The following is a 27,003-nucleotide window of genomic DNA, read 5'->3' on the forward strand; positions in this document are numbered from 1 at the left end:
CCAGGTGAGCTTGTTACCTGACCAGCACCCCAGCACCCCAGCACCCCAGTACCCCAGCCCCTGAGCTTTCTCAGACAGTATCTTGCTACATCCATGTCTCAGACTGGGTCAGGCTACCCTTGGACTCTCATTCAGCCTCGGCATCCAGAATGCTGGGACTGCAGACACACGTTTCTTCTAAATGGTGTGGCATTGAAATAATCATTAAAGAGACAATAACAATAAAATTTAGGGCCAGCAAGACAGCACATCCAATAAAGGTTATTTGTCACAAAAACTTGGCAACCTGGGCTTGATTTCAAAAAATCCACATGAAAAAAAACTATTCCAGAAAATTCTCTGGACACACACACACACACACAAAACACAATTTAAAAACCTACTTGTTTTTTCCTGAAAGTTTTGGATTCATTTTTCTATTCAGTATTTCAAGAGAAAAATTTTATCTTTTTAATTAAGCCAATTACTACTGTAGCCTTTCTTCCCACATCCAACAGTTTAAAATACTGCTGGCATGTTTTAGTAGTTCTATTTTAATATTGTCTCAGAAAATCAAGTTTAAAGACAACTTGAGGTCACCTGGACAAGCCAAAGGCCTTTGATTTAGCTTACCCACCTTGCTGGCAGTTTACCTGAGTAAGTTAACTCACCAGCAGGTGTCTGAGGAGGTTCTTCTGGCCTCCTGCAATCACCTTACACTATAAGCTTCAGCGAGAGTCCCATTAGAGTTGATTTCCCATAAGACTTGGCAATTTGTGTGCCCAGCTTCTATTCATTCCCAAACATGAAGGAAGGCTGCTTCAGACTGGCCTGCCTCCGTCACTGTGGCAAGCCTGCTGTCTCAGTTCACCACACTGTGTGCAGCGCATTCTGCCTCAAGGGCTTTCTTTCAGGAAGCTCTTCCACTGAGTAGACTCACTCAATGTCAGAGGTTTCAGTTTCGGCTAATAAATACACAGCAGTCTTAGGCAGCTCACCAGTGCATAGGATTGTATTGCATTATCTTGAACACATCAGTAAATTACCCATTCAAATAAAACTAGTAACTTTTAAATGAAAATTTTAAAATGATATACCATCATTTTCCTGACTTTTTCTTCTTCCCTCTGTGTTTTTTTTTGTTATTGTTGTTGTTGTTCGTCATTTCGCTATTTTCCAGATGCTTTTGCTCACACTCATCTCCCTATCTGTCCCAGGGAAGCGGAGGAGGAGCACGGGCAGCACATGCAATGCCCCCCCTCTGACATGGCCTCGGCTCTACTGCACACAACGCTCCTTGCTCAGATTCCCGCTAGACCAAGACAGTCCAAGGAAAACACCTGCTCACATCTCCAAGCCTCAGGCTGGCTGCCTAACTTTTACAGTGTATACTGTAGAGGAGGAAACACAACAGCTGCCACAGCCAGGGGTGGAACTGTGGTGACAGACTGGTAAACAAGCCCTGCTCCAGGGAGATGGTTCCACGGATAAAGGACAGGAGGTTTAGATCCTCAACACCCGCAGGCAAAGATAAGCATGGTTGCATGTACCTGTAACCTTGGCCCCAGAGGAACAGACAAAGACAGGTAGATCTGGGTGCTTGCTGGCCAGCCGAGTCTAACCAAAGCCATTGAGCTCAAGGTTCAGTGAGACTATTTTTAAAAACAGGGTAGAGAAGCAAGTGAAGACATCTTAAGGTCAACTTCTGACACCTATACAATCATCTACACAATGTCCCTGCACACATATATACATCAGTACATACACACACACACACACACCAAGCACACATACATCATGAGCACTAATCAACACAGTCCAGGCACTGTGACATGTTAGTGACCAAACTTCAGACACAGCTGTGGACCCAAAGGCAAACAGAGCTCAGGGCCAAATACCCTTTCCTTCATTACTGTTCTTAACTGAAACTTAGTTATCATATTGCCATTTTCAAGCATAATACTTAGATATGAAATTACTATAGTAGCAATTACCTATTTAAATCTAAACTCCAAAGTTGACTATATAATATTCACAAGTCAGAAATAAGAGGTGTTGCTACCATAGCGGTCTTAAGAGTCTAATATAAAATCTTATTTTAAAAACTAAAACTACTCCAACTTTTAAGTTAAAAAAAAAAATACCTTCACAAGCACTAGCAATTTCAAGCAGAGAATTGTGGTTTTCTCATTTTTTTGGACACATGACTTTTACTTTAAGCAATCAGAATTTTTAAAAGAGAATTTAAATCCCCCACCATTTCCATTCTTTGGTGGTCTTTGACGGTTTGTGTGGACCCTCATTCTCCCTGGGATCACCTTCCTTCCACCTCACTTGGAAACTAGCCCAGAGTTAGGCTCAAGCACACAATGGCACATCAGGAGACTGAAGAACATATGACACAGCCATGAATTGGACAATTAAGCAGCAATTTAAAAAGAGAACAGATCCTTTTTTATTTAACGTGCTACCAAAAATGGACTACTTGCCGCCGACCTCAACACACCTGCCACAGTCTCATACTCCCTCCCAGGAACAGAGCGAGGGTCCTGTCTGGTCTGAGACAGAAAGGATGCTGAGCAGAGAGCCAAGCTACTCTGAGATGCCGCCTCCCCAGTAGAGCAGGAAGTCTTTCTCCATCACAGGGCCAGCAGAGAGCACGCAGCAGGCGTGCCAGCCTGGACCTTGTACACACTGACTGAAAGACGGCACATTCCAGAGGACTATTTCTTCAACCTCCATCTCAGGGATAAAGTTCAACTAACTCTGAATCAGTCTAGGGAGAGGATGAGGATGGAACCACATATTAACAGTCTACCATTAAATGAAAATGTAAAAACCATGGAAGCTTCAGAAGACACAAATGTGCATGTGTGTGACTATCTGGAAGGAAATACGTTACAGAGAGTAGTCCTGAGCAGAGTGATAGACTGGGAGAGAGAAGACCGCCAAGTTTCACTCCATTCTCTTTGGTGCTATTCAAATGTTTTCACTAAGCTGTGGCCTGAATGTGTCACTCCAAAACTCACTCCCCCCCCCCCACATCGACTCCCCCAAGTGTTGGGATGGAGACTGGGCTCTGGGCTGACTGGGTAATGGGCTGAAACCCCAACGACTGAGAATGAACCTTTAGAAAAGAACCTTGCAGGGAGCCCCCACCCCCTCCAGGGGCCCTCACCAGACAGCAATCTGCCACCTGCCTCTCCAGCCTCCAGAACTGAGAGTCAGACATGACTATTTATAAGATACTTGCTCTAGGGTGTTCTGTCGCAGCAGCCTGAGTCAGCTAGCATGGAGCTGTAGTTGATTTTTCTATTTTACAATGCATTTAAAGGAACTTTACCACGAACTTTGTAACTGTAGATCAGATGCACATTCCCTGAACTGTATGATCCTAACTGGCTTAGACAAGTGGTTCTCTGAGTCGGTTCCCCTGGATGGCTGCATCATGACCTAGGTGCTGGTCAGATGGGCAAACACTGAGACCACACCCTGAACTTACAGCAGAGGGCTAAGCTAAGGCTGAGCTACGCTTGCTCGAGCCCTGAGGACCTCCAGGCCAAGGCACAGCTTTAAGATTTCCACTTTCCCAAGCACAGGCCCTCAGTATTAGGTCTTGAACCTGGGACAAAGGGCTACCTGAGGTGCCTATTAACATAAAAGCTGACACTGTCAGCCAGATTCTCCCAGCAGGTTAGAGCCTCCTCCTGACTGGTAAACCCCACCCCTACCCCAAACTTCCCTAGCTAGGGACTAGGCCGGGCTGCCCCCCTCCCCCCCCCAACTGCTCTTCCCTCATATCTACAATAAACCTTCTTCTCTACCATACCTAGGAGCAGTCAGGTACTCTGCTGATTTCTTTTAGTTCACTCAGGACCCCCTCAGGACAAAATCATAAAACACCTTCTCACAGTTCAAACCACTCCACCCTATAACTGACACCCACCTTTCCAGGGCCTTGCAGCAAGAGCTGAGACACTGAGGGAAGGAAAAGATTGCCCCTAAAAGCTACTGGAAAATCTTCAGGCCCTTTGAAGAAAGCAGACAGCTAGCTATCATACTCCTGTACCTCAGGAATAGAGTCCTTACTGGGAAGGAGCTGTAGCCTGACTGCTTTTTGACACCTGGTCCTCAAGAGTGGCAACTTGTTAACTGAGGGCACTAGGGGGATCGAGCGTCATGGCCACCACTTCCCTTGCACAATCCCGTCTCAGCATGGTTACTTAAATGTCACTACGGTTGTTTGCATTACCTGTTTGGTGATCGTCTTGGCCAACGTCTTCTGTCAGGTTCTGTAAGAAACACTATCGTTAACACCAAGAAATTGCAGACCCTGCAGTAAGTACGAAAACTCAGTATTGTCATAAGCAAGTGAGAGCCACAGTGTAAATTCTTTTATCAAACACAGTTGCCCAAAAGAACTGCTTCCCAACTGGCCACTGTATCTTTAAAGACTGACTTACTAGCTTGTTAAGGGTATGGTAGATCTTATGAATGTTTGCCAGTGTTGAGAGATGGGAGTTCAGCTGAAAGTCTTTAAAAGAAAAGGGAGAAAAGAAATCGGTGTTAGCTGTTTCTCATTCAGCAAGAAACTGCAAAAGCTCCAATGTAAACGTGAATAGTTGTCTTAGTAGCTCAACTAACAGGATACTTACAAGGAAACAGCAGCATGTAACTACTGAACCAGCCCCCAGGAATAAGCTCTGACAGTAAAGTCAAATCTCCAACCAAATGCTAAAAGTCATGGGAGTTCATGTCTGCTCTAAAGTAAAAAGAAAATACCGCAGTGGCTGTGAAATCTTGCCAGCAGCCGGCCTGCATTTCTTAGGAGGATATAAATAATGTTAGGAACTCAAACAATCACGCAAATAGAAGACAGCTCAGATCTCAGAGGAAATTGGCTTGCTTTCCCATCCTTCCCCAGAATTTGGTATGATAAGCACACTCCTGGGCAGAAAAATGACAGAATGATGTCCCAAGGTCCAGCACTTTATAACCTAACAATATATTTCTTCAGATTATATGGTTCGATCACAGGAATCTACCACCTTCCACCTCCCCTTAAGCATGCAGATAAAGAACTGTTTTATGAACTGTTGCTTCCAGAACATGGGGTAGTAGTGTGCAGTTACCTGCAGGCCCTGCAACAGTGGAGAATGCCAGATTCTAAAACTGCACTCCTGGGGAAGCAGCCCAGTACAGAGGAGCATGCTTCCACCACCCCTGAGCACCTCAGGATTGTGTGCTAACTCAGGCACAAAAGACTCCACAGCAGCTCAGTCCCAGAACCCTGCAGCTGCAGTACATATCCAGGCTTTGGAATTTCCCACCTCAAATGTGGTCATGGCTGAGACTGCAACTCAGTGGTAGAGTCCTAGCCCAGAATGCATGCGGGAGGCCCTAGGTCAATCCCTAGCACCACACACATGCAAACACCACGTTGTATAAAGTATGCCCATATTCATATATGCAGGCTATACAGAGGCACTGAATGGTTATTAATAATTTCATATTTGAAAAAGCATTAATATGTATTTTTATAAATACCAGGATTTGCATTAATTCTGTTTTTTTTCCTATCACAAATGTTAGGCTGAAAGAGGCCTAGAAAAGAGACACTCTTCTAGAGTCACACCATTCTTAGGGAGAAAGCAGTGAGTCACTTCACTGAGTTCTCACTTGGGACGTGCACAGATATGGAGAACACAGCCAGGGGTCAGTGCCACCCGGAGAGTTGTCTGCTGGGCTGGACCCTCTGGCAAAAGACTCACTTTCACTAGGAATCCATTCATGAGCAGCCCTGTAGGGCGGGGAGCCAAGCAGCAAGATGTCCCTGACATTCACAGGTGGGCACAGGAACAGACGACACCGTGCCTGTCTTCAAGTCACTCTCACTGCCATCTAGAGCCAGCAGGGCGGGCTGAGTGACAGCCAGAGCAGGGCCTCAGCCTCTACATCCATCGACCCTAAAGACAGACTCCTGGCCAGGTGTGCTGGAGCACTGCGGGGGTAAGGGGACAGCATGCTCAAGACCCAATCTTAGAACACACACACACACACACACACACACACACATATGCACACACACGCGCGCACAGAAAAAAAAAATCAAAAGCTAAGACCCCTGATAATTGTTTGCATCTGAATAATCTAGCCATACTGAAGGTAAATGGCACAGGATCTATCCAAATGACCCACTTAGCACAACCACTCAGGAACTGTCCAGAAAAGCACACAGGTGAGAATGTGCATGTGTCTGTGCGTAGTGTCTGTAAGCCTAATGGTTATCCTTGATAAAAGTGGACAGGGGTCTCCACTTTTCTCCAGAAACAATGGTGCTTACTCAGACCACTAGAGGCTGTGAGGAACTGAAAGACACAACGTCCACACCCTCTGTAGCTGCTAACAAACCACAGAAACCATCTTAGTATTTCTGCTTAGAAACAGAAAATAGGCCAACACATTCCACTATCACTTTGCTCCACAGCCCCGCCCTCAACCAAAGCTGAGACAATGGCTTGTCTAGCCACAGAGGACAACAGAAGAGAAGGCAGAAAGGAAGCGGTGCACACAGAGCATGCATCCTCGTGGCCACCGTATGTCACTTCACAAGCCTGCGGCTCAGGCCATGACAGACTTTGCCTAAGTGTCAAAACAAACTGAGATTGTTAAACCTTCCTCTTCCTGTAGTAAAGATGGAAGGCACACAAGCTAGGAAATAAATTGCCCTTACACTGAATTCCCAGACTTTCATGAGCTACTCACCCTGCCCTGGCTTCCAAGTGTCTTTCACCCCAGTCCACAAGCCCTTCCCTCCCCTCCACACCAGTCTTCCCACTACACTCAGCCTGGTCCACAGGGCACACACCAAAAGCACAGTGGGCTTCGCATTCTGACCTCTGGGCCTACAAGTTGGCTCAACTCCAACACACTGGAGTTGAGTTTAGCTAATCAACCCAACTTTCAATTTCATCTATAAAATGAGATACTGTTCTGTATAGTTCGGTAAAGATGAAACTACGTAACTGCCTACCTATATGTGTTGGGACCCAATCATAACACCTAGAATACAGTAAGTACTCAATAAAAACTGTCAACTCCCCAGCAAATAATCAGAGAAAACACTCTAACTTCAGCCCTGTATCAAAGACCTGAAAGTCAGAGCGCCTCTGTGACTGAGGTGAGCAGCCTCAGACATCTCCACAACCTACGAGAGAGCGAGCCCTGCTCTACACCGAAGTGTCTGTATATACACAATGATGGTGCCAGCAATCTCCACACCTAGAAAAGACAGGAGTGCGTCAATTACATTCTCTATATGGAGCTGTACTTCACTAAAGGCAAAGAAAGGGTTCATTTCACAAGTCAACATACTGTGTCAATTATGCACTTCCTACCCATTCCTACCACAGCCACAGGCTGTCACGGCACTCAAAAGGCAGTGACTGAAAGAGAAAACAGATGAAACCACCAATATGAATGGCCCTTTCGTTTCAGTGTAAGAAGACATGAATTTAGAAGAAAAAAGAGGGAAAAAATCGCAATAAAAGATAACTTCACAAAGGTTAACAGATATTGGATTTATGGTTCATCTGTTCCGTGCTCAGGGCAAGTAATAGACCTTGAAATCTAAAATAGATTTCACATTCTTAAGGCAGAGATGTCAGGGTAAAGATCAAACACTTTACAGAGAACACATTCAGGAAAGCACTAACTGATTCATAAAAATCTGCTCATCTTTCAATTCCAAAGGATAAATACAAGGTTAAGTCAAGCACCCTCCACGACCCGCAGGCTTCCCACAGTGAGCAGTGGTGGCCCGACTGCAGCGGACAGACACCATCTACAGTCCGCATCAAGGCAACCAGCAGCTCTGCAGAGCACAGTCTGTCTAATAAAGAGTTCACCGAAAGTATCTCCTGGGTGTTTTCAAAACCGCCAACAAATGCTGACTGGGTATGAAAATGTGGTTTGATTTAATTGCTATTTGCCGTGATCTGCGCAAGATGAAAGGGAAGAGAGGGCACAGAGAACTCTGCACCCCGGCAGCTACAGAACGCTTCGGCATGACCCAGGAGAATTAGGAATCAGACGACTTGGGGTAGTAAATTCAGACATGAACGTCGAACAACAAGTTCTAATAGTTTATATATCCATCAGTATCAGAAACAATTTAAATATACATATTGCCAATTGTAAAATATAACTAAGAGATTTCAATTATAATAGTATCAAAAAACAATACTACATATAGGAATAAACTTCAAAATGTGAGACAGAAATGCGGAAACAATCAAGTTTGATGACAGATGTCATCGCTGGAAGGGGAAAATGCCAACATTATGAAGCAATGGCTTCTCCCTTCAGTAAACTACAAATTAAAGGCAATCAAATTCCTATTCTGCCTGCCCTGCAATTCTCACACACCCCACCCTTGTTTACCCACCCATCCCCCATCCCTCATCCCCCCACAACCATCTCCTACCCCTGGGAAAAAACATAGAGAAAGGAAAGGAAGGCTTGCAACCAATCTGAGAACCTGAGAACAAAGATACTGGCCCTGTCAAGCAACTGCTGAAATGAATGTGCATTTTCTCCTCCATGATCAACATGGCATGTGGAGCAGAGGCAGAGAAACGGCAGGGGGCAGACTGTGCAGCTGGGGCTCTGTGGGCTCCGCAACGGCTTGGTCGCTACAGCTCGAGTGCAGCGAGCTAACACAGAAACAGGAGTGAGGCTGTTTGCCAGAAAAATATCATTTGTAAAAACTGGTAGTTTTGGGCCCCTAGGCCACTGTGAGCCACCACCTGGTGGAACTGTGCAACAGATCCAACAGTGGACTGTGCAGGACCACGGGTGAGCAGAAGGGGCAAGCCTGGGTCTCTGTGGATAAATGGATGCACATAATTAACACTGGAAAAGAGCCTATCTGTTTTAGACAGGGTCTCTATGTAAACCAGACTTCTGCCTTGAACTCACAGAGATCCTCCTGCCTCTGCCTCTCAAGTGCTGTGACTAAAGAAGTGCACCACTATGTCCCACTAAATAATAGAGCATTTCTTCTTCTTAGAAAGAGGTTGTCTTTCAGGAAGATCAAGAGCAATCAGGGAGCATTTGAAACCAAGTGAAGGAGCTGGAGAGATGGCTCAGTGGTTAAGAGCACCGACTGCTCTTCTGAAGGTCCTGAGTTCAAATCCCAGCAACCACATGGTGGCTCACAACCATCTGTAACAAGATCTGACACCCTCTTCTGGTGTGTGTAAAGACAGCTACAGTGTACTTACATATAATAAATAAATAAATCTTAAAAAAAAAAAAAAAAAAAAAACAAGTGAAATCGGCTCCCATCTCAGCCACAGTAGAAGGCAAGAGACAAGCAGCTCGTCACTGAGCCCGGAGCCCTCCAGAGACAGCCGCTCACTCGTCACTGGGCGGGGAGCCACTGGTTTCATACACTCATTTGCCCTCACCACTCTGCCAGACCCCTGTACATCAAATGCACTGTCTACTGCACTAACAGGGCAGACCAGCTGTGGCAGCGGCGGCTGCTGCTGCTGCTGCTGTTGCTGCAAGCAAACTCCCTCAGAGAACACACATACTCACACTCGGAAGCCAAAAGGAAGTCTTTATTTGCCTCAGAGAAGAACTTAAGAAATGACCCGCCCACAACTCTTTACTGGAATGCAGCGAGCAGGAAATGGGATTGCATGGAGATGGCTTGCTCTGTGTCTGCCCCATTCTCCTCCTTTCGCCATCTCATACGGGGGGCAGATGGCAGTCATGGTCAACCTGGGATAGTCACACTGCCTAAATGTTAGCCCAAAGCCACTTCTCCCGGTCTACCTCCCTATGAGACTAAGACTACATCCCACACGCAAGGTACTACCCTGTCAAGTATACAAATTATTTTAATATTTAAGAAAAAAATTGAAACTGGCTGAATCTCTATCAACCATCTTTAAGGGGGAGGGGGGAATGGGCAAGAGGACAAAATAAAGAACACAGAATAGGGGAGAGGCCAAGTTCTCCATCTGCAGACAGAAGATCTATTTGCTTAGCTGACTGAGACAGATAGGAAATGTAGACCAAAAGTGGTTAGAACTCATAAATTCAGTAACGTCCCGGGGATAGAACAACATGCAAAGACCAAGATCTTTGCCACTCTCCAAGAACAGCACTGTTCAGAAAGGAACTAAGAATGCAGTACCACTTTATGATAGCTACAAGACCCAAAATACCTGCAAGGAAATCAACCACCAAATACACTGGAAAGGCCACAAAGTAAAAAAATGGCCCATGTTCATGGACAAGAATCCTGCCAAAATGCCCATACCCCCCAAAGTGATCTCAATACAAAGAAATTACTATTAAAATACTGACATCCTTCACGGAAGTAGGAAAAAATTAAAAATCTGTGTGAAACTCACAAGAAAAAACTCCTGAGCAAAAAGAAAAAAAAAGTCTTGAGGCTCTAATAGCTGTCTTTAAAAACACACTCCAAAGCCTGGAGAGGGTGATACAGGCCTTTAACATCAACCAGCACTTGGAAGCAGAGGCAGGTGAATCTCTGAGTTCAAGGCCTACAGATTAAGTTTCAAGGCAGATTAAGTTACATAGAGAAACTCTGTCTTAAAACAAACAAACAAACAAACAAACAAAACAAAAAAAATACTTCAAAGCAATAGTAATAATACTACAAAAACAAAAAGCAAAACAAACCCAGCATTATGCTGGAATTAAAAACAGAACACGCAGACCAATGAAATGGACTGAAGAATCCAAGAATAAATCTATCTACAGCCAGACTGTCAAGAAATGCAACAAGGACATGCATTACATAAAATCTTACTACGAAATGATTCTTACAAAATCAGACAAAACAAGAAAATCAATCTCTCCTCTCCCTCTCCCTCTCTCCCCCTCTCCCTCTCTCTCCTCCCTTTCTCCCTACCTCCATACACACACTTAAAAGAAAAATCAAGGTCTCTGCATCCAATCCCAGCACTCAGGAGACTGAGCAGGTGAGTCTCTCTGTGAGTTGGAGTTCGTCCTGAGTTCCAGGATTCTAGGGCTATAGTGTGAGACCATGCTTCAAAAACAAACACAAAATAGGCAGACAGACAGACAGACAATAGATAGATGGATGGATGGATAGATAGATAGATAGATACAGACAGACAGACAGACAGACAGACAGAAACAGAATGAATTATAAATCATTTCAAAAGAGGTCAAAGACTTAAACACAAACCCAAAACTAATACAACTACTGTGAAAATATAAGGAAGAGTTTCAGGTACAGGTCTGGATCAAGTTATGTTTTGCATAGGACTCCAGAAAAAATAAACTACAAAAGCAAAATTTGACAAATGGTAAATAAAAATCTCCTATACATACAGCAAAGGAAACAATCAATGGAGAGCGCGAGCCCACAGAGCAGGAGAGAGTCAGAGTCTGTGTCGCCTGGGAGGTTATTAAGTCACGAACAGTCAAACATGGCAACAGCAAAAAAGAAACGAGAAAATTTTCATTTAAAAATGGACAAATGACCTATGTGGACACTGGCTTAAGAAATTAGACAAAGAAGTACCAATGAATACAAGCAACTTTCAACATCAGTAACCAGGGTAATGTCGTTCAGTCATGATGAAGGTTAGTAGGTTACAACAGCATTACCAAAAAGACAGAAAGAAACTGCTGCACCGGATGTGAGAGGAACGCTTACATGCAGCTGCTGGGAACAAATCAGGACTTAGTTATATTAATACTTTAATTAGCCATAAATATTTAGCCGTTAAGAAACAGTGTAGGACTCCTCCTCACAATCTAGGAGATGGAGCCCTTCCAATGGAGCGCCTCCCTGCTGGGTGTGCACAGAGGGACTTGAGAAGGGCATGAGACGCTTCGCATATCTACTGGGACACAGCTCACTAAGACATTCAGTCAGCCTTCGTATACACTACCAGACGAATGCAAAACCACAGTACATGTACACGGTGGAACACTACACAGCTCTAACAGAATGGAATCTGTCGCCTAAGACACTGAGGGAACTAGAGGCCATTTAAAGAGAAATAAGGCAGAGAGGACAAACAGCATATTTTCACTTGGCTTTAATTGACACGTGGTAATTGTACATGTTTTGGAGATACAGTGTGACACCACTCAATGTGTGTGTGTGTGTGTGTGTGTGTGTGTGTGTGTGTGTGTGTGTGTGTGTGGTGAACAGATCAGGATGTCAGTTACCTCAGACAATTGTCATTTCCATGGAAATATGCATAATCAATGTGAAAGCTAACAAGTTCTTCTCAAAGCACAGGCCAGGCACTCAGGAGGCAGGGGCAGGAGGACTAGCGGGAGTCCCAAGCCAGCCTACCCCACAGAGCGAGCTCCAGGCCAGCTTAGTAAGCTACTGTGAGCACCAGGCCAGCCTGGGCTACAGAGTAAGATCCAGTGCCAAAAGGAACAGACTATTGGTCAGCGGAGCCTGGCAAGGGGAGTCTGGGGCAAAGCCAGGCAGGAGGCTCAGCACTCAGGACAAGTGCCTGCAGATGTCAAACTACCCAGCAGAGGCGCCACTGTGTTCTGTGACAATGAAAAGCATGAGATGACCCTGCAGGGGCGGAGGAGGGGGCTCAATGGTAAGGGCAGGATAACAGCCATGCTATTGCCAGAAAACCAAAACAAAGGGAAAGCTTATCAGAAGTACTGTATGTATCCCAGGGCCACGCAGCGCGGGGCTGTGACTCTCCCACGGGCTTCAAAACAACATGTCGAGGGGGCCTCCATTTTTCTAAGCGTTGTGGAAAGGAAAATCCACTGTGAAAGCAAGAATGTGCTGGAGTGCCAGCACTGTTAAGGTTGCCTGGCTTCCTTCCCTCTAGAAACATCCATTCATTCAGAACCCCATCCAACTGTTGCATGTCCACTGGCTCATTCCACTCCTTGAGCACTCAAGGGATGTCCTGTGTGGGAGCCTTGGGATTTACTCTGCCCTCCGCCCTCCGCCCTCCGCCCTCCGCCCTCCGCCCTCCAGCCTCTGCCCTGACACCTGGAATGCCCAAGGTTCAACAGCTGTCTTCACCTAGTATCTATTGGTGTTCGCCCTCATCGGCTCTGGCTTCCCAACCCTCAGGGGGCTCGGGGACCTCACGGGCCTGCCCCTTGCGGGTATTCTCAACAGCTTTGCTGATATACATTTCACATTCCACATCAGTCACCATTTGAAGTATACAATGCAGTGGCTTCAGTGTATTCAGGGAGTTATGTAACCATCGCCACAATCAAATTCCGGGCCATTCTATCACATGCACTGCCGGACCTCACTTGCCCTCCTTCACCTGGAGGCCACCACGACTCTTTCTCCTGCCTCTACAGATCTTCTAAACATTTTAGAGCACAGACAGGCCCAGGACAGCACTTTCACAATCAGAATACTGTGTATATTATCTACCCCTCCATCTCTGTCTCTACTCCCGGAGTCCAAGCTTCAGGGCAGGACTGCTCACCCTAACCCCAAACTTCCAAGGGCACAAACCTGGCACATGGCGGGTATGGATATGCAAGAGAGCTGCATGCTCCAAAAACAGTCAACAGCCTCAGCCACATGGCGGTTGCTCCAGGAAGACCACATAGACGCCAGAGTGCGTGGTAGGCTGGGAGGGCGGGGGAGGGGGACAAAGGGTTCAAGATGTTGTGAGGGGAGGGCAAGTAGGGGTGTGTGTGTGTGTGTGTGTGTGTGTGCACAGAGCAGTGGTTGAGGGTAAGGCTTGAACGTGTTTAAAATGCTGCTACCTCCCAGACTTCAGGAAGCTGAGGCAGGAGGATCCCAAAATCAAGATCAAGGCCAGCCTGGGCTGTTCCCTCCGCCAAAAAAAAAAAAAAAAAAAAAAAAAAAAACCAAAAATCAAAAACACAGATGGTAGATTGGACAAAATGTGGGTCAAATCACAAAACATTACAGACTGGAATTGAGCTCAGAGAGTCTCAGTATGTGGGATTTTGAAAAATACAGTATGTAATTTTTTACTACAGTAAAATAAATTCACTTTAAAAATCACTTGGGACACAGTATCTTCCATAAAATGAAAGCTACACTTTGTGAAAACTAAAAACAATTTTTTAAGAGATCTCTAATCCCAGCTTAATAGTCTCTGGCTGTATGAGACAGCACAGGTCTTTCATCTGTGTAACCAAACATTTTGACTTTTAAGGCAAAATTATTAGAATACTGTGGTGTTTTTCACACTGTAAGTCTAGGTAGGAGACACAGTCAGTTCCACACAGCATGACCTTCCCTGACAGAAGTAGGCATTAAATGGCTAATGGTGCCTACCTCCCAAAGATGCTGCAAGAATGAAACCGCTCATCTCAGCTGATCTAGAGCATAGGAAGTAACACCTAGTGCCAGCAAGGAGTCAGAGGGTGGCAGTTTTGCAGCCTTCTCCCAACACAGCCAAGCCAACCCCAGCTTGCTACCCGCTTAAGCAACACAAAAGTAGCTTATATGCCCACAGAAGCCGGGTAGGACCCAATCAATTCATGAAAATGGAAGCGTTGGTTCTAACACTCAGCCCCTCAACTCCGCCATCACTGGCCACTCCAACAACCTGGACACCAACAAGACTAACGCGGTGTGGGAACCAGGGTCAAGGCAGGGCAGGCAAAGGGAAGGCAGGCGGCAGGAAGGAAAGTGTTAACTTCATTTGTCTGGTCAATGAATAGTTGCTACTGGAGCAAAGAGCCAGCAGAGGGGAGCTAGGGAAGGAACCCTGATAAACAGACCACTGCGTACTGAGCATGTGCGTAGAGCACATGATCCAAAGTTACACGTATCCGAGCATCTGGCCACAGGCAGTTTCCCCTCTCTCTCACAGAACCCAGGGAAGACGCTGGAAGAAGAAACCGACGAGGAGACATGCCGTCCAGAGCCGTCTGTGCCTGCCACTGCCGTCTCAAAGGATCGGGTCACTTCAGGACGCATGGGCTGGCTGTGTTCCCAATGTGACAAGGTACAAAGGACTCCAGATTCCTCCTTCTCACCCTGCCTACCACTGAGAACAGAGCTTCCTGGGGTCACTCAGAGACAAAATACCACTCACTCTCAATAATGTTGCAGGGCCCAGGTTTAGAGCAAGAATGTCAGGCCTAGTGCGCTCGAATGCAGAGCCCCAGCTGAGTCACCTCATACATCAGCCATCTATCTAACTACAGTGGGCCTCAGCGCCCCATCTCTAGAGCCAGAATGGCAGAGGCCTCTCCACAAGCTCCTGGGGGCAGCAGTGAGTGGGTGCACAAAGCACACCGACAGAGTACTGCCCACACCCCACACCCCACACCCCAATAGCTGCACAGAAAGACACAGAAGAAGGGATAGCAAGGAGAGGTATCTTTAAGGCCATTAGTATAATATCCCCCCGGGCTGACTTACAACGTCCCCTATTGATCAGGACTAGGAATTTTTGAAATAGTTTGGGGAATGTCATCTATAAAAAGAGATGTTAAAATAAAAACCATGCCCTAAGATATGAAAAAGGAGATGGGGGATTAACTTCATTATAAAAGCTACTGGGTGGCTCTAAGCCAGGTCTCATTCTCTGGCTTTTCTGCAATGGTGTTAGTTATCACCTGCATTTTCAACTTGCAGGAGTATTTCCTTATCTCCAACAACTTAAACTGCTTCGGCAGCAAATAAAGTACAGAGTCCTTTTCTGGGCCACAGTTCTCAGGAGGGTTAAATACCTGTTGTCACTTCAAATCACCCTGCCAAGAGGTGTGCAGAGGAGCAAACTGCAGGACCCCAGACACCCTACCAGCTACACTGTTCCAAGACGAAGAACCCAAGGCAGAGGAGGGAAGGAAGTCCCAGTGGGCTCTGGCCTGTCCAGTCACAGGCCAGGACCACGCCCTCTCTGAGGAGCAAGTGAAAAGCAGAGCACAACCGAGACGTCCCCTTGCAGTGGACAGCACGGACGCTGAGCTGGACGGCCACCAGGGGCTGCGAGGTCCCCCTTCCTGTACTCCAGCTCCTTGCCTGCCATCTACTTGGGGAGGGTGGAGGAGCCGGTAATAAAGGGCCTCTCCCCACTCCCCTCCTGCTTCCTCTCCACTCATACATCCCACAGTCCCTACTCTGCACCTTACCTCCTCCTGCACTCCATCCCACACACACACTGAGCTGTCACAGGTCTGCCGGGTAGGTCCTGTCCTCTCAAACCTGCTCCTGAACTCACTTGTTTCTTTCCTCAGGGAAACACCAAAGGCTAAGCTGACAGGTAACTACTGACTCTCCTAGGAAGTCTGACTGTGTACCCCCTCCTGGTCCCGGGCACCTGTCTGACTGTGTGCCCCCTCCTGGTCCCGGGCACCTGTCAGACTGTGTGCCCCCTCCTGGTCCCGGGCACCTGTCAGACTGTGTGCCCCCTCCTGGTCCCGGGCACCTTCCTGTCTGACTGTGTGCCCCCTCCTGGTCCCGGGCACCTGTCTGACTGTGTGCCCCCTCCTGGTCCCGGGCACCTGTCTGACTGTGTGCCCCCTCCTGGTCCTGGGCACCTGTCTGACTGTGTGCTCCCTCAGGCACCTGTCTGACTGTGTGCCCCCTCCTGGTCCCGGGCACCTGTCTGACTGTGTGCCTCCTCCTGGTCCCAGGCACCTGTCTGACTGTGTGCCCCCTCCTGGTCCCAGGCACCTGTCTGACTGTGTGCCTCCTCCTGGTCCCAGGCACCTGTCAGACTGTGTGCCCCCTCCTGGTCCCGGGCACCTGTCTGACTGTGTGCCTCCTCCTGGTCCCGGGCACCTGTCTGACTGTGTGCCTCCTCCTGGTCCCGGGCACCTGTCTGACTGTGTGCTCCCTCAGGCACCTGTCTGACTGTGTGCCCCCTCCTGGTCCCAGGCACCTGTCTGACTGTGTGCCTCCTCCTGGTCCCGGGCACCTGTCAGACTGTGTGCCCCCTCCTGGTCCCGGGCACCTGTCTGACTGTGTGCCTCCTCCTGGTCCCGGGCACCTGTCAGACTGTGTGCCTCCTCCTGGTCCCGGGCACCTGTCTGACTGTGTGCCTCCTCCTGGTCCCGGGCACCTGTCTGACTGTATGCCCCCTCCTGGTCCCAGGCACCTGTCTGACTGTGCGCCCCCTCCTGGTCCCAGGCACCTGTCTGACTGTGTGCCCCCTCCTGGTCCTGGGCACCTGTCTGACTGTGTGCCTCCTCCTGGTCCCAGGCACCTGTCTGACTGTGTGCCTCCTCCTGGTCCTGGGCACCTAATGCCGTTCACCCTTCACCTGCCTCCTCCCCTCTCCTCCACAATCTTTCTTGAAAAATGAGCTCCTGGTGACCTTGTTGGTTATAGCAGTGTCTGGCAACAGCTGAGTGAGTGAGCATGCTAGAACAACAGAATGTCTCTTTTCCTCCATGGCTCCTATGATGCCACACCTACCAAGGAAGCCACCATTACAAATCAACAGCAACATGGGTTCCTTGGGGCCGTGTCTCTCCCCAGCTCTCCTCCCTGCATCCCAGCCTCCTTGCTGTTCCTCAGATCAGGCCTGCCCTGCACCCAGAGCCTGTGCACCAGTGTCCCTCCCGTCAGGCCTTCCCTGCCACCCCGACATCCAGCTGCCCCCCCATACACACACACACACACACACACACACACATACACACGTGCTTACTCTGCTTTTCCTCAACAGTACTGATCACTACGGAACATATCTATTGTCTGCCTCTCACCTACAGCATAATGAAAACTTCCAGACAAATGAAGAACTGGGCCTTGCACACACTAGGTACTCAATATTCACACCTGGTGACTGACAGCCCCGTGCCCCAGAGAGGGTACTTTGTATACATGAAACCCCTGAGCACCAAATAGTTGAGGAACTCACCTACGATCTCACAACTAAAAAATGGCATAGGGTGGTTGTGAATCCAGACATTCTGACTCCAGGGTCTTTTCCTACCAAGCACATTACTACTTCCCAAACTGCCACAGAGCAGTAGGAAGACACCATCCAATCACGTCCATGGAGCAGATGCTGGGGTGGGCATGTCACTGGGCCACAGAAATGCTGCCCCAGAAAATGTTTAGAGTCATCATTCTCTGTGGTAAAAGCACCAATCAAGAGATACAGGGTTCACACAGTCTCGATGGTTTCCTTTAGATCAGTGTGTGATGCTGTAGTATCTTCAAGAAAAGAAAAGCAACTAACCAAAGGCCATAAATACATCTTAAGAGCCAAGTATGGGGGGGTCCCCTCAGGGATGCGCTGACTCATGGGTAGGACATAGAGAGGCTCTTAGGAGAGATGGGCATGCTCTGTATCTGGGTTTAGTAATTGCTCTGCCAGGGTATTTGTATACCAGTCTATCCAACTATACATTTAAGTGGCTATAATTTCTTAACATATAAATTATAACCTCAGTAAATTTGACCAGGAAAGCTTTAGAGCCACCAGACATTTCTGGCTAAACAAAATATTCCACTCAAGAAAAACCTACAAGAGGTTAGGGGTCAACCTCTGAGCATCCCACCTCTGAATGGATTTCTTAGAGACAAAAGAGGCTCTCTACCCATGGGGAGAGACAGAGTACACAGCTCCAGCTGAGAGCTAGCTGGCTGGCCTGCCTGTGGCTGAGTGCTGTGTTTTACAAAGGACCATGATATGTTTTATAGAGCACGGTATGGTGAAGTGGGAGGGTGCCAGGGTGGGCCCATGCTGAGGTATCCCTTCCCCCTTAGGTGCCAGCCATAGGACAGCTATAGTGGAGAACCGTTTATTTGGAGCATGGGAAAGGGAGTTGAGAAGGGAGCAGGAGTTTGGCGATTCCTCAGAAAATTAGACATAATACTACCTACGGACCCAGCTATACCACTCCTAGGCATATACCCAGAAGATGCTCCTACGTGTACTAAGGACACATGCTCCACTATGTTCATAGCTGCCTTATTTATAATAGCCAGAAGCTGGAAAGAACCCAGATGTCCCTCAACAGAGAAATGGATACAGAAACTGTGGTATATATACACAATGGAACAATGAATTCATGAAATTCTTAGGCAAATGGATGAAACTAGAAAGTGTCACCCTGAGCAAGGTAACCCAAACACAAAAGAATGAACATGGTATGCACTCAGTGATAAGCGGATGTTAGCCCAAAACCTCAAAATAAACAAGTTACAACTCACCCAGCACAGGAAGCTCAAGAAGGAGGAGGACTTAAGTGAAGGTGCTTTGGTTCCTCTGAGAAAGGGAACAAAACACAGGAACAATAAGAGAGGCAATGTGTGGAGCTGAGTCTGAAGTAAAGGCCACCAGCGACTGCCCTGGGGATTCATCCTATAAATAGTCACCAAATCCCGACATATACCAAAAGGAGCATGCCATGATTGTCTCCGGAGGGGCCCTGCCAGAGCCTTACAAATACAGAGGCAGAAGAAGCTAACAACCAACTATTGAACTGGGCATAGGGTCCCCAGTGGAGGAGCTGGAGGATGGTTCAGAGGAGCTGAAGGGGTTTACAGCCCCATGGGAAGAACAATGATTTCGGCCACCCAGACACCAAGACTCCCAGGGACTGAACCATCAATCAAGGGGTACACATGGTTCCAGCCAAAAATGTGGCAGAGGAAGGCCTTGTTGGGCATCAGTGGGAGGAGTGGTCCTTCGTCAGGTAAAGGCTCAATAGATGCCCCAACAAAGGGAAACCGAGGGGTGAGGGAGGTGGGGGAGTATGTCGGGTGGAGGGGCATATACGTGAAGGCAGAGAGTGGAAGGAGGGGTTGGGGGTCTTTGGGGAGGGGGGAAAATCGGGAAAGGTTTTACCATTGGCAATGTAAATGAGGACAATATTCAATTTAAAAAAAAAGAGAGAGAGAAGGGAGCAGAGGCAGAGGGTAGGGGAGGAGAGAGAGGTTGGCCAGGAACAAGTGGAGAGAGAGGGGGAGGAGGAGGGAGAGGAAGGGAGGGTCAGGGAGGGAGGGAAGAGAGGTAGAGAGACCTAGAGGAGGGGGCCAAACATCCCCTTTTATAGCAAGCTGGCCTACCTGGCTGTTGCCAGGTAACTGTTGGGAGGAGCCTAGAAGGGATGCCAACACTGAGTACCTGCAATACCTGCTTCTGCCACCTCGGAGTGGAGCCAACAGACAGCTACCCTGAAAAGGGAAACGCAGCTCTTCTCCACAAAAGCCTGTGCCAGTAAGCAGACAGTGGGGGCTAGGTCTGAGTTCTTAGCTGCCAGCACTGCAAACCAACTGTGGTGAGTTTAAGCAAAAAAGTGTTGGGTTTGTTTTGATTTTTGTTTTAAATACAGCACTAGACTCACTAGGAAAAATGAGAAAGCCAGGCCTTCCGACCACACAACAGAAAGAATTCCCATGGGCACATGGCGAGATTCCCCACAGACAGAGCCAACCCCAACTCCTAAATCAACAGAGCTGCTGCCGGGGCTGAGCACCCTCCACAGGGCTCTCCTCAAGCTGCGGCCTTTTTCCCTTCGTGGGCCTCCACCTTCAGGCGGCATGGGAGGGGGAAGGGTACTTCGGAGTAGCTCCCTGCTAAGGAAGAGATCCCCAGGCCAGATGGCACTGTTGGGATAACAGTCCTCAAGCCCTCCCGATGCAGGCAGTGGTACACAAGGGTTTGCTAAACAATCATCAGGAAAGGAATTTCTCAAGAACTACCAAAAACAAAAAAACAGAACAAAAACCCATCCTGCACCGAGGGGTGGTGCTACCTCGAGGTAGGGGTCTTTTTCCTCTCATTTAGTGTTTTCATTCCATATATTCAGGAGTTTCAAAAACAACAGTGTGCCTTCCTAGGTGACAATCACTCAGTTAACACTTTCTAATTAAAAGAAAAGCAACTCAAACCTCAGGAAGCAGGCGCTCTCTCCAGAAGCATGGACACTCTAGAAGGAAAAAAAGTGGTCCTGCCTCTAAAACTGTCATGTGACAGTCATTAAAGCATGAAGTTCTATTTAAAATGCATTTCAGTGTTTTCCTTCCTAAGATACACTTTCTAAAGTATGTTCTTAAAATAATAATTCTCAAGAGGTACTTCTGACCTGAATTTCACAGTAAGAATAAGCTGTCGGAAGCAATCCACACCAGTTTGGGCTCCTGACAGCACTCTCTCCTCTGTCAATGTTAGCTGTAACTTACACATTGTTTAACATAGTAAGTGAAAACACACCAACACTCTCATTGTCCTGTTTTCTGGGTTTATGTGCATTTAGTATTTTACCTGCATGGATGTCTGTGCACGTGTGTGACCGATGCCCTCAGAGGCCAAAGAGGGGATCAGATTCCTGGACCTGGAGTTATAGACTGTGGTTAGCCATCGTGTAGATGCTCGGAAGCAAACCCAGGTTCCCTGCCAGAACAGCTAGTGCTCTTAACCACCAGGCCCTCCCACCAGCTCCTATCTCACTGTATTGTTAACTGAATAAATAAAGCCTTAGGATCAGGATATGCCCATAAGTCAGAAAGAGAAATATTAAAATAGTGTCAACCCATCTCCTAAACAGACCTGGTGACAGATCTAACCTTCTGTCCCAAACAGACTTTTTCTAGTCCCTTGTACATACTTTACCTTAAAGTATTTCATCACTCCAAAGCAAACATATCAAACATGCTGTTTACATACTGCTACGTTACAGTCTGAATAGGAAATGTTCCCAAAAGGTTGACATCCTGAATACTTGGTGCCCAACTGGTACTGTTACTAGGAGGTCGCAAAAACTATGGAACCTCTGGAGGTCACAGGCAATAGGTCTTGGGGAGTATGATATTGTTTTGTTCTGTATTCTGAGGACAGGAAGGGAGGAGGGAGCCTTCCAAGGAGAGAAACCAAGCTTCAACGACAGAAGCTGTCCTATAACACCATGTTCTTATTCTGAGGAGGCCTGGAAGCCCTCAAGGTTTTTGAGTAAGGAAGGAAATACTAAAAGCAAAGGTGAGTCAACTGATAGGCCAATGGTGTACAGGCTAGACCTCACACAGGATCACTGGTTATCACAAAACAGACAACCTCAGACCTAAGATGGTGGTAATGAATTGGGAAAAGGGGACAACTGTAGGGGACAGGAAGAGATGCAGCCTGTGGTCATTTATCTTGTTAACTTGCCTGGATTTGGAATCATGAAAAAGATACACTGTGGGTCTCTCTGGAGGGCACTTTTGGGGGTTGGGAGCAGGGGATTAACAGAGGAAAGAAGACCCACCATGAGTGTGGGCAGCACCTTCCCGTGGGCTGAACTACAAAATTGAAAGTGGCACAGCACCAGTCTCTTCTCTCCATCCTACTGACATAATGTAACCAGCTGCCATAGCTTCTCTACTTCCTATTGACACAGTGTAACCAGCTGCCTCCCACTCCTGCCCCTCACGCCCAGAGTGTATCCTCTCTGCTCTGCCAGAGTATCCTCAAACTGTAAGCCAGAATAAACCCTTTCTTCTTCAAGTTGCTGTGGTCAGCTATTTGGCCACAACAACAAGATAAGTATTGCATACACCGCCTCTCCCTTCCACTACCAAACAGAAAAAGATGGGAAGCATCTAAGGTTCCAATGAGGGTGATTAAAATTACTGCAGCTTCATTAACCAAAGGAACTAAATCAACTAACTAGTTTTAGTTTTCTATTGCCCTGATTAACTGCAAAGCTAGGGCCACATACACAGCCTGTTTCCAACACATGGCAGTGCCTTGGAACAACCTCAGTCTAAATGTCCCTGAGAATGGACACTTACCAAAGTCACCATGCTATAAAGTACCAGGTACTTAACTGACAGACTGCATGTTGCAGCTACGTCAGCAGAACTATAACTACTAATTATTAGCTACAATTATAAGGATGACCATAATGATGATCTAGATGAGAATAATGCAAACATCAAAACAGGAAGAAGGAAGGAAGTTGAGGGGGGGGATACCACCAAGGTTTAAGTAGGGGCCTTCTCTGAGCCAATATGGAGAGTGAAGTAAGGCACTGTACACAAATCCCCAATAGGCAGAGGAGGAGAGACCTTTCGTCTTTGGCAGTATAAGACAAGACTGTGATGTCTATTCTCAGTTGTCAACTTGACTACATCTGGGATTAATTAAACCCAAACTGGAGTGACATGCCTCAGAGTGATTTTTGCTTAATTTGAAGTGGGAAAAATCCACTTGGACCTTGGAGGTGGGAAGACACACCTCAAATCTAGGCCAAGCCTTCTGCTGGAATTCTAATATAAGGCCATGGAAGAAGGAAGCTTTTGTTCTTTGCCTGCTTGTTCTTGCCTCAATACCAAAGCCAATCCTTCACTGGCATTAGAGACTACTTCTTCTTCTTGAGGATTCCAGTATATACCAGCCGAAGCATCCAGCCTAGTGAACAATTACTGGATTCTTGGACCTTTCATACACAGACAGCCATTGTTGCACTAGCTATACTACAGCCTATGTATGTGTGTGTATACATATATACATGCATAAATCCCATGTATGTATGTATATACATATATACACATGCATATTTAAGATTTATATGTATATATATACATATATAGAGTCATCCTATAAATTGATACTTAGAAAACCTTAATACAACTACCCCTGACAAATCCTTCCAATATAAAGTCAAAAATCGTCAATAAAACTTCCTGAACTGTTTAAATGCATAGCTAAATCCACAAGAAATTAATACCTAACTAAGGTCCAAAACGCAAAGGTGGCAAACACTAGAGTAGACAGCACAGGCTGAGAGTGCCCAGGGCACTAGCTGGAGGATTGTGTGAGGAAGGGCACTCGTCCTTTGGGATGTGATGAGAGGGAATGAACACAGAAGAAATGCACACCAATGTTTTCTTTAGATCTTGAAGACAGTTATAGAGCTCATGAATTTTTTTTTTTTTTTTGCCCTTATCATTTGGCAAGAGCAAATCCTAGATTAAATACTTTTTTGAAAAATGTCCATAATATATACAAAACAGTTCTTAGAGATTTTACTGCAGATGTAAGTCAAAACAGGATAGATATAGTTTCCCTAAAACATCATATTCTAACGAGTTTCTCAGACCTCATTTCAAAAGCCATCTTGTAAGGTCCTGAGAGATGGCTCAGCACTTGAGTGCTTACTGCTCTTGCGGAGGATCTGAGTTCCATTTCCAGCGCTCAGATGAGTAGCTCACAAGCACCTGTAACTCCAGTTCTGGGGCATCCCAAGCCTTCATCTGATCTCCCTGGCATCCCCATGCATGTATACATCCCCACACATATATACATACTTAAAAAATGGTAAAAATAAATTTAAAAACAACACTGTCTAACACATACAAGTTCAGTACTGTCTTAACTGTGTCAAGTTGTTTCCAGATCTCAAAACTCGTCCTCAAGATGTTTACCACTGGGTTATTAAAACACCCCCCCCCAAACCATTACAATTATGTTTCACTGTATCCAATACAACACACAAAAATAATCTTATAGCCCCTATATTTGATTTGGGAGTAATCACTAAGGAGAACTGGCAAAGGATGTGGTGGCTAGAAGTCCACAAACTCAGGAAGACCTGAAATAGTCCAGAGGGAAGGGCAAACAGCCTCATTTGCTTTACTTACATAAAAGTTAAGACATCACGGTTCCCCTTAGCTCACCTTTAATATTTCATTGCAGGTTCTGGCATGAGACTACTTCAACCCCAAATTCCACTAAGCTGCCATTCTTGATTCGCTTCCAAAAAAAAAAAAAAATCCCCAATTCTTGGGCAAACCAAGTAGTCCAAGAAATACCAGTGCAGTTATCTGTATTTTCTTCACAAGGGATATGTGTGATATGTGTCTCTACTTAGTTTCCATACTTATGTAAGGCTGTATACTTCACCCTAGACTTCCATACATTGAACAGACTCTAAATGTTTCATGATAAATGTTGCTTTAAAACAAATATGTGTGGGATGGTTCAAGACTAGGCTTTCGCTCTGCAAGACTACCAGATGTAGGGGGAAATTAACTCGGAGAAAGGCCAGGGCTTGGCCTGGGCTCTCCCCCTGCGGTGGAAACTGTCCCAAGAAACCCAGGCATCTCCCGGGAGAGAACGCATTGGGTCTCCGCGGCATAAAGCACGAGTTAGTCAGGTAGGGAGGTTCCAAGGGGCGCACTGCATTCTGGGACTCGTTTCCACAGTTACCCACGTGCACCCAATCCAACCGCGGCCCAGGGTGACTGAGACTACAAGTCCCAGAATTCCGCAAGCCTGCCTTTCCCTTTACGCCGGCTCCCGGAGCCAGACCCTAAAGGAAACCCCTAAAGCACCCTCCCGGTGCTTCGGGCGGAGATAGCTTCTCGCACGCGCGTTGCTATGCCTCCAAAGCGGCCCTCCGTACAGGGTAACAGGTCCTGACGCATCAGCCTCTACACCTGATGGCTAGAAATTAGGGAACTGCGTCACACACTGCCAAACCTACGGACCGCCGGGGACCCCGACACTCTTATGCTAATTCCTCCACCCCGCCTCTAGGACCCCTGCGGGTCGGGTCAGCTCGCCGACAGCGGCCTCCTGGTCCTGTAACCCCAGCCCGCGCTGACCTCGCTCCCCGCTGCTCGCCAAACGCGGCGGACACTACCAGCCTCGGGACAACACCTCCCGGGTACCCGGCCCCGCCCCCTCTTCTCAGTGCACTGGGAGGCTCAAGGGTGGTCCCCTCCTAGGCAGGACCCGGCCTCTCCCGGGAGGAAGCGCCTCCCCCAAAGGACAGTCCAACGCTCCCCCCACCCCGCCCCAAGAGCACCGAACCTGAGGATGACAGCCCTCCCAGTTCCAGCTCCTCCCCACCTACTCTTCCTCCCAACTCACTCCGCACACCCTCCCCGACCCCTGTCTCAGCCCCCAAACTGCGCCGCAGTCCTATCCGCCATCCACTCTTCCAGGGACCCCCTGTCCCAACACCTGCCCCCAAGCCCTCTCCCCTCTCCCGGCCGCCGTCCCGCACTCCGGACTCCACAACTCTCCCATCCCACCGCGGCGTCTCCCACTCCATGCCCCCGATACATCAACCCCCAGCCCCTCACCGGCCCGGCCGCTGCCCCAGCTCCCCACCCATTGTTCCCGCCCCCGCCCCCAGCCCTCCTTCCCATTGTCCCCGCCCCCGCTCCCCCCCCCCCCGCACTCCCCCGCCTTTCCCCCAGTAGACCGCACCGCTCGGGCCCCGCAAGCCTCACCCCGTACTCGGGCCGTAGGCCCTCTCCCTGCACGCTCGTACCACCTCCGACCCCAGCTGCCAGCGCCCGCCGCCGTCTCCACCTCCGTGCACCACCGACTCTCGGCCCCCGGCCTTCAGACTACGTCCCCCCTCCCCCAACCGCAGAAAGCCAGCCAGTCCCCACCCCCTCCCCGCCGCCCCTGCCCCCGCCCCAGCCGCCCGCAGCGTCACGGCCCTCGGACTCCAAGAGGGTATCAACCCGCTCCCGGGCCAGGGACTCCAGCGCGGTCGGAACCGGAGAAGTGGAGAAGGGAGCGCAGGAGCGGACGGGGTGTACGGGACCGCTGGCTCTGTGCTACTCACTGACAGCTGCAGCATCCGAGTGCATTTTCGGGCAGCTCACACCCGCCTGCCGCCCGGGCTCCCGCGCTCCACTCGCGGTCCCCCTACCGACTCCCCAAACCTTAGCTCGCAACAGAGGACCGGCTGCTTCTACTCCGGCCCGCCCATCCCGCCCTTCTCATTGGCTAGATCCCAACCGGGGGACCGCCCCTTTTCGGCTCTCATTTGACCGACGAAGTGCTGGTTGCGCCGCCTGCAGCTGGCAAGGAGGCCCCGCCCCTAGACTGCAACATGATTGGCCCCGGCGCCTCGCCTCTGACCGCCCCTAGTGGAGGCCACTATTCGGAGCCGCAGGTTGGACCCAACGGCTGTCAGTCACTAAGGGGTCCGAAAGCGCGTGCAGGGGCGAGACTGGGGAATTGGTCCACCTTGACCCTGAAGCCCCGCCCTGTGGCGGGCGGATCCTGGAGCGGGAGACCAACTGAGAGCCCAACGGAGAACCTGGGTTGA

The 27,003-nt window shown here is 48.2% G+C and overlaps 1 protein-coding gene across 6 annotated transcripts in view; it reads right to left on the reverse strand.

The window, feature by feature from the left end:
* Window positions 1-26,630, reverse strand: part of Dcun1d4 (defective in cullin neddylation 1 domain containing 4) — a 72,216-nt gene extending 45,586 nt beyond the window's left edge. For 2 of the 6 annotated variants that reach the window (XM_052198655.1, XM_052198652.1), the window contains exon 1: window positions 26,515-26,630. In XM_052198655.1, coding sequence (XP_052054615.1) covers window positions 26,515-26,539 — 25 coding nt within the window. In that variant the 5' untranslated portion in view covers window positions 26,540-26,630. Of the gene's footprint in view, window positions 1-650; window positions 863-4,231; window positions 4,272-4,442; window positions 4,514-21,215; window positions 21,286-26,514 lie in introns of those variants that run through there. The other 4 variants (XM_052198653.1, XM_052198650.1, XM_052198651.1 and 1 more) reach the window with 4 other exon arrangements.
* Window positions 26,631-27,003: the final 373 nt, after the last annotated feature.

This window comes from Apodemus sylvaticus, chromosome 11 (assembly GCF_947179515.1).
Source record: "Apodemus sylvaticus chromosome 11, mApoSyl1.1, whole genome shotgun sequence".
Classification (NCBI taxonomy): Eukaryota; Metazoa; Chordata; class Mammalia; order Rodentia; family Muridae; genus Apodemus; species Apodemus sylvaticus.